We start from the raw sequence: 8,712 nt of genomic DNA on the forward strand, positions 1-8,712 counted from the left end.
TAATACTGCATATGAGGATTAGAGGAGGAAGCCAGTGTTGGGGTCAAACTTGAACTCTGATGTTGCAAGCACCATACTCCTGCCATCAGAAGCAACATAATATTCTGTATTTTGAATGTACCCAAACACAGGCATAATTGTTGACAGCATTGCTGAAACCATGGAGTACATTGAACACCCAATATAACTGCTATCTCATTGACAGAGACGTGTGCTGTCCATGGTGCTGAAATAAGTTGGCTGCATTAGCATTTTTCTGCTAATGCAATAGCACAGCAAACCTTTTCAGCACCATGGACAGCACAGACCACGTGGTCATTATTGAAACAAAACAAGCACATTTAGCACACACATATCAAATTATCTTGTCTTTCAGTTCAACACAGGTAAGAATGAAATGTCTTAGAAACCCACAGATTTCACTCAACCTCAACCACATTTTATTTAACAAAATAGAAGCAGGTCAAATGTAGTAAAGCATATAAATGTAACTCTGGGACACAGCATTGAGATATGACCAATAATTCATGAGCCATTGTAAAATGTTCCACAGTAGAGATTGATAATTACCCTTTGAAGCAATACACCAACAAACTGGAGTCTGAAGTGATGGACAGCACTGTTGTTGCCAAAGATCTGCTAAGATAATACTCCCCAAGGTCAGCCTATGTGATTGGTTACATTTTGTGGTGGGGGTTGGGGGTGGGCATACAGACATACACACGTAGACAGACACTAGTGCACATGCACACACATTTAATCAATAATTCTAATTATTTAAATGCATAAATACACACACACACACACACACACACACACACACACACACACACACACACACACACACACACACACACACACACCAGACACTCGACAATGAACATTGTTCTGCTAATGCAGTCACACATTTAACCATATAGTCTGTCAGTCCACAGTGTTAAAAAGGCCTGGGAAAAATGCTTGTTGCTGTATTAATAAGATGAATTATGAATCAGACAGGGTTGAGACATGTTTGATATTGAAATGGCTCTGAGCACTTTGACCTTCTGCAGGCCAGTGCATGTCTGACTTGTCATTCCTTATTGACAAGACTTTTCCAAAACGGATTGTAGCAGTGGGGTCTCTTGCACATATGCTTATTTATAAGATAATTAAATACAGTGGGTACATTGATGGACCTGATCCTAATGAAAATAAAAACCAGTATGAACAAAACGAATTCAGAGCTTGAATTTACAGAGTATTCATATATATATATAAAACAAAGAAAAAACATTTCACAATCCTACGATCTGTACCGTGATACTGCAGAATCAGTGACATTGATCCATTTGAATGGATTATCAGAATATCACCTTTAATGCTAACCATTATTATACACTGTAATCATCGTCTTGATATCATTATAGTTGCTCAGTAAAATGTAATTCCATAACGCCCTCTTGCAAAACTCCTATACCTCAGCCCTCCCTCCAATAGAGAAGATGCACCAACAGCGACATCGTGAGTTTCCTCGTCTAGAGTAATGCGGTGATCCTGCCATGTCTTCCCTATGGCATCAGACGAATACTGTCGAATGCTAAGAAGTGTGTTTTATTTTTGTTTTACTGTATGCAAACTGACCATTGCCCAATCTACTTTAAGCACGTATTAGTTAAAAAAAAATGTAAGTCCATTTCTATTATTTGGACACAGTAGATGGCTTTACAAAAGCTCACATAAATGGAGGTGAATCATAGCCTACGCTTTGTGGAGGAATACTTTTCACATAAAAAAAAGCATTCTAGTCTACCTGCGCTCTGTACATAGATCGAACTTCACATACCATTACTTCCATTGAAAACATTTTAATTTTGAAAAAATATGCAGTTAGAAAACCCCCATATAATTCGGTAAAGCCTTCTCCTCTCCCCCAAAGCAGGGTATAGGCATTAACACACAAAACCACGAACTGTTTTTAGCTACATTAACCTTGCAGCATAACCATCTGAGTGACGTTAATTGGTCATGCTCATCTGCATCCCGAATATCTGAAATTCAACAATTGGCACACCATAAAATAACACATTATACATTCATAAAGAGATGAATGTGCAGATATGATCATGTCTGCACCAATTATAAATAACCCCGATATTTATCGACAATCAAATGATAAAACAAACAAAAAAGAACATGCGTGGACAGCGTTTATCTTCTTCATCATCCCAATGTGTTCTTTTCCCGTTTTTTAACAGTTTCAAAACAACAAATACAAATCCTATAACGCAGTTCACAAAAAAAAAATCGAGAAATGGCACTTTGTATATATTCATATATGGTTTTATATGTATATATATACTGTATATATTCATATTGATAACATGAAAGAAGGGTCGGGTTGGCTTCTTCGTTAATTATGGTATGGTTCCCCAGTGTGAGTTGAAACCATGCGAAATCATGCAGATATGACACAGTCAGTTATTTACATTACATTCATGCTCGTGCACCATTTCCCGAATCTTCTCTCTCAGATAGTCAGTCTGATTGCGGCAAATAGCTGTACTGGGATGGGGCCGGGGAGAGGGTCTATACATATATTACAGGTGGTTCAGTAGCAGACTCATTGGCACCACAGTCAACTGGAGCAAACAAAAAATGGTCTATCTCCGACAAAAAAGCGAGTGAAGAAGCTTAGTAACATAGCATTTGTTTATTTTTCTTCAATTGCCATTGTGTCAACAGAACGCAGTATATTTGTCTGTCTGTTTGTATTCCAGGTTTATTGTCAGTAGTCGTTTTACGCATCATTTGTTGGGGAGAAATGGGCGCTACAGTCAAACCCTCTTTGCGCGCCCCCGTCCGCATGGTAAGGCCCGCTATGCCAATAAGACGAGTCGCACACTGTCTGCAAGGAATTGATCTCTGACGCAGAGGAATTACCATCCCTCCGCTTTGATCTCTTGCGATTCCGCAAGATGAAGACAAGCATCCCTACAACAGTGAACGCAGACGTGACAAATACCAGTAGTAGCCCAGGGACTAGTACAGAGATGGAGACCCTGTTCGGCTCCACATAGGAGTTCGAGCGCGTACCCGTGTCTGCGGTGAACGTGCTGTTTTTGGAGAGAGAGGTGGGGTAGATTTTGTCATAGAGCTTGGGACACATCAGATCATTTCGGACGTGACGGAAATCCCTTTTCCAGAACTCTTCCGGTGACTCACACTTGAGATCACTAACGATCACATCTGCCCCCAATTTCTCCGTCCACTGTTTGAAGGGGACAATATTACACGAGCAATCCCAAGGGTTCCCATGCAAATCAATTTGTATGATCGAATTGAGCTGATCTAAGACCCCTGCGACAGGGAGATATGTGAAATAATTATTATGCAAGCTAATCTTCGATAAAGACACTCCAAGGAAAGCATCCACAGGTAGCGCTTTCAGCAAGTTATTGTTGAGGAAAAGCACTCGCAGATTAGGCAGAGGGCTGAATGTTCCTGCCAGTATCAGCTGTATGTCATTATATTCCAAACTGAGATATTCCAGATTTTGAAGTCCAATGAACATTTCCGCAATGAGCGTATCCAGGTAATTCTTATCCATGTACAACCATCTTAATTCGGTGAGGTTTTGAAAAGTGCTGTTGTCTATCAATTTGATGTTGTTTCCACCCAAATCAAGGAGATTCAGACTTGAATAGCCATTGAGATGGTTCTTTTTTATAGCATGGATGTTGTTATCTCTCATGTTTAATTCGTGCGCAGTGAGGGGTTTGGGTTTTAGGTTAGCCAAGCTCTCTATCTTCTTGCCCTCGCAGTTAACCCCTAACCCCTGCCTGGATCCAATGAGCTTGCAGCTGCATGGCACGGGGCAAGATGCGTTCTGCACAATATGCAGCTGCTCTCTCTCCCCGTTCACACCTGTCATAGATGTGGGCTTCGTTTTCAACTGCCAGTGCGATTTAGAGCGTCCCTTTTGCCCATTCCCTGGGGTTGGGGACCCAGGATCACCACTTGCTTTATAAGGCGTTGGAACGGGCCCAGGTACAGAGGTCTCCTCTTGGGTAGGAGGTGCAACTAAACTCTCGTCAGCACCACTTTTTATTGAAGGACACAGAACCATCTCCGATGTCTCGTTCAAGTCGTTCCCTTGCAGTGGCGTTGGAGCTTCGCAGATCACCCGGCCGATAAGCGCGTTCTGCGGTATATTCTCCAGCCATTCCTTCAGGGAAACCAGGTCACAGTTGCAGTCCCAGGGGTTATCCTCCAATAAAACCTCCGCAATGCCCGGTATTTGTTCGAGAACTCCCTCATAAGGCACCGTTTTGATTCGGTTCCCTCGCAGGTCGAGATGGGTGATGGGAACGTGTTGAAACACATTTATAGGTAGTGCACTGATGAGGTTATCATTTAGAATTAACACTTCAAGTTTATTTAAGTCCCTGAACACGGCCGGGTCAATATCTCTCAATAGATTAAAATCAGCCTGAAGATATTCCAAGTCATCTAAACCAAGAAAGGTGCTCTTCCTAAATGACCGTATCTTGTTATTATTTATGTGTAGCCTTTTCACGAGCTGCAGTCCCAGAAAAGCACCAGGGACAATGTCATGCAAACCGTTGTTTTCCAAATGCAAGCTTACGGCATTGTAAAAGTTCGCAAACTCATTGGGGAAAAGCCTGGATAAAGAATTTCCATGCAATAGCAAGTGATAAAACTGGGAACTGGGACCAGTCAAATGGTGCAAATTAGTAAAGCTCCTTTTTTCGCAGTCAATGTGCAAATCGCCTTCAATCTCATTGCAGGAGCAGATCTGCTCCTTACAAATGTCCCTTGTAACATTTCCAATAGCAACACAAAGAGCCGCCTTCAGCAAGACAATCCAAAGCAGCATTTTCAATACAAACAATTCATCCCCGATTTCAAGACATGAAAACGAGCTGTTGAATCAATGTTTTTAGTCCAGTTTATCCTCAAAAAGATAGACCGACGAGTCTAAAAGAAAAGACGACAGTCCTTTGTAATATCCATGCTCATCTAGCCCGTTATGTCCAGGCGTCCAGCTTTAAAATGACCATATAGAATGCCTCAGATCGAATGGATCCTTTTGCTCGTATGAAAATAATTGAAAACAACAAACCGCAATAGCAGCCGACACATTTTTGGGCTTTTGATCGGTATTAACTGACCTTGCAGATTTTATAAATCCGTGATTTTCTCGTCGTGCTGCGGTAGCAGTGGGTGCTGTTCTTTTCCCCTCGGTGCTGAATTCACACCCGACGCTGGAGATGTAGTGCTGATCACACTGCCACTGCAAAAAAAACGCATTCCTCACACCTTTCGGTGTCTCCCTTGCGTTTGTTTCCAGTGCTTTCCTTTGGTGATTTTGAATCACAAAGAGGTTACATAGAGACTGTGCTCGTTCTAGCCCGGTGCTCTTAGAAAGATCTCACACCCTCTACTGAGCTGCAATGGAAAAAAGATCTATCGTCTGAGGGAATGCTGAAAAAAATCTATTCAGATAGAGGACTAGCAAGCGTTAAAATGTTCACACTAAAAGCTGTTGATCTGGTCAGTCTTTTTTGACCAATAATATTCCCATTCTAAAGCCAACAAGATTATGGATTCCAAACGACGTTCCTTATTTCATGTTACTGATTAGGCTGGATCCTTGCTTTAGGTCCGCTTCTGTTTAAAAAAAAAAAAGTAGACTAGACGACATAACGCATTACCAAGGTATTGGAGACAACTCGTTTCCAAATCGGGGGTTGGTTATAACCTTACCTAATGATTAATTTGTGCATTTTATGAAGAATAATAATCCCTGGTGTGTGTATTGCACCAAGCCCAGCATGCGAGTGCCCTCCAGGGTGAATGTTACTCTCTCTCTGCTAGGAACCGCTGTTGAATGCGGTAAAATAATTAACTACATCTAATCAAATCACATTTTATTTGTCACATGCGCCGAAAAAAACAGGTGTAGACCTTAGAGTGAAATGCTTACTTACAAGTCCAAAACCAACAATGTAGTTTTAAGGGGAAAAAAGAAAAAAAATTAAAGAGCAGCAGTAAATAACAGTAAATACAGGGGGTACTTGTACAGAGTCAATGTGTCAATGTGCGGGGGCACCGGTGTCGAGGTAAGTGAGGTAATTATGTTCTTGCAGGTAGGGTTATAAAAGTGTCTATGCATAGATAATAACAGAGAGTAGCAGCAGTAGGAGAAGGGGGTGCACATAATCTGGGTAGCCATTTGATTAGCTGTTCAGGAGTCTTATGGCTTGGGGGTAGAAGCTGTTTAGAAGCCTCTTGGACCTAGACTTGGCGCTCAGGTACCGCTTGCTGTGTGGTAGCAGAGAGAACAGTCTATGACTAGGGTGGCTGGAGTCTTTGACTATTTTTAGGGCCTCCCTCTGACACCGCCTGGTATAGAGGTCCTGGATGGCAGGAAGCTTGACCCCGGTGATGTACTGGGCCGTATGCACTACCCTCTGCAGTGCCTTGCAGTCGGAGACCGAGCAGTTGTCATACCAGGCAGTGATGCAACCCATCAGGATGCTCTTGATGGTGCAGCTGGGAAACTTTTTGAGGATCTGAGGACGATGCCAAATCTTTTCAGTATCCTGAGGGAGAATAAGTTTTGTCGTGCCCTCTTCACGACTGTCTTGGTGTGCTTGGACCATGTTAGTTTGTTGGTGACACCAAGGAACTTAAAGCTCTCAATTTGCTCCACTACAGCCCCGCCGATGAGAATGGGGGCATGCTCGGTCCTCCTTAACTCCTAACCTTAACCCTAACCCCTAGCCTAGCCTACATAGACTAAAACGTACAGTTGAAGACGGAAGTTTACATACACCTTAGCCAAATACATTTAAACTCAGTTTTTCCCAATTCCCAACATTTAATCCAAGTAAAAATTCCCCGTGTTAGGTCAATTAGGATCACCACTTTATTTTAGGAATGTGAAATGCCAGAATAATAGTAGAGAGAATGATTTATTTCAGCTTTTATATCTTTCATCACATTCCCAGTGGGTCAGAAGTTTACATACACTCAATTAGTATTTGGTAGCATTGCCTTTAAATTGTTTAACTTGGGTCAAACGTTTCAGGTAGCCTTCCACAAGCTTCCCACAATAAGTTGGGTGAATTTTTGCCCATTCCTCCTGACAGAGCTGGTGTAACTGAGTCAGATTTGTAGGCCTACTTGCTCGCGCAAGCTTTTTCAGTTCTGCCCACAAATTTTCTATAGGATTGCGGTCAGGGCTTTGTGATGGCCACTCCAATACCTTGACTTTGTTGTCCTTAAGCCATTTTGTCACAACTTTGGAAGTATGCTTGGGGTCATTGTCCATTTGGAAGACCCATTTGCGACCAAGTTTTAACTTCCTGACTGATGTCTTGAGATGTTGCTTCAATAGATCCACATAATCTTTCTACCTCATGATGCCATCTATTTTGTGAAGTGCACCAGTCCCTCCTGCAGCAAAGCAGCCCCACAACATGATGCTGCCACCCCCATGCTTCACGGTTGGGATGGTGTTCTTTGGCTTGCAAGCCTCCCCCTTTTTCCTCCAAACATAACGATGGTCATTATGACCAAACAGTTCTATTTTTGTTTCATCAGACCAGAGGACATTTCTCCAAAAAGTATGATCTTTGTCCCCATTTGCAGTTGCAAACTGTAGTCTGGCTTTTTATGGTGGTTTTGTAGCAGTTTAAAAAGGCACAGAGAAATTTGTGGAGTGGTTGAAAAATGAGTTTTAATGACTCCAACCTAAGTGTATGTAAACTTCCGACTTCAACTGTACATGCAACAACCCAGCTAAATGATACGGCTCTCATTTGACTACAACAAACATTTATGGAACCTCATCATTTTGTTTTGTTTTATTTATGTGCTAGGCCTGGTCTACTTTTTTGATCGATAATACAAAAATGAGAACATAACTGGAGTCATGAGATTGATTTCACATCACTGACATAATAGAAATAACGTCCAAAAGAGGACGACCTCTGACAGGGTCGGGCTCAACAACTCATATTGATTACTTTGCGTATTCTACATGCATCAGTGTCTATGGTGTTTCAAACGGTATCACATGCATTTACATTACATTTACATTTAAGTCATTTAGCAGACGCTCTTATCCAGAGCGACTTACAAAATGGTGTATTCACCTTATGATATCCAGTGGAACAACCACTTTACAATAGTGCATCTAAATCTTTTAAATGGGGGGGGGGGGGGGGGTTAGAAGGATTACTTTATCCTATCGTAGGTATTCCTTAAAGAGGTGGGGTTTCAGGTGTCTCCGGAAGGTGGTGATTGACTCCGCTGTCCTGGCGTCGTGAGGGAGCTTGTTCCACCATTGGGGTGCCAGAGCAGCGAACAGTTTTGACTGGGCTGAGCGGGAACTGTGCTTCCTCAGAGGTAGGGGGGCCAGCAGGCCAGTGGTGGATGAACGCAGTGCCCTTGTTTGGGTGTAGGGCCTGATCAGAGCCTGAAGGTATGGAGGTGCCGTTCCCTTCACAGCTCCGTAGGCAATCACCATGGTCTTGTAGCGGATGCGAGCTTCAACTGGAAGCCAGTGGAGAGAGCGGAGGAGCGGGGTGACGTGAGAGAACTTGGGAAGGTTGAACACCAGACGGGCTGCGGCATTCTGGATGAGTTGTAGGGGTTTAATGGCACAGGCAGGGAGCCCAGCCAACAGCGAGTTGCAGTAAT

The 8,712-nt window shown here is 42.6% G+C and overlaps 1 protein-coding gene across 1 annotated transcript; it reads right to left on the reverse strand.

The window, feature by feature from the left end:
- Positions 1–417: 417 nt before the first annotated feature.
- LOC106574418 (SLIT and NTRK-like protein 1) lies at positions 418–5,878 on the reverse strand. The gene has a single exon (XM_014150293.3). The coding sequence runs from the start codon at positions 4,877–4,879 to the stop codon at positions 2,780–2,782; it is 2,100 nt and encodes a 699-aa protein (XP_014005768.1). The 5' UTR covers positions 4,880–5,878; the 3' UTR covers positions 418–2,779.
- Positions 5,879–8,712: the final 2,834 nt, after the last annotated feature.

This window comes from Salmo salar, chromosome 16 (assembly GCF_965601325.2).
Source record: "Salmo salar chromosome 16, fSalSal1, whole genome shotgun sequence".
Lineage (NCBI taxonomy): Eukaryota > Metazoa > Chordata > Actinopteri > Salmoniformes > Salmonidae > Salmo > Salmo salar.

Bases quoted from the DNA above. Each gene is read 5' to 3' on its own strand.
- LOC106574418 (XM_014150293.3), bottom strand. From the start codon at position 4,879: ATGCTGCTTTGGATTGTCTTGCTGAAGGCGGCTCTTTGTGTTGCTATT.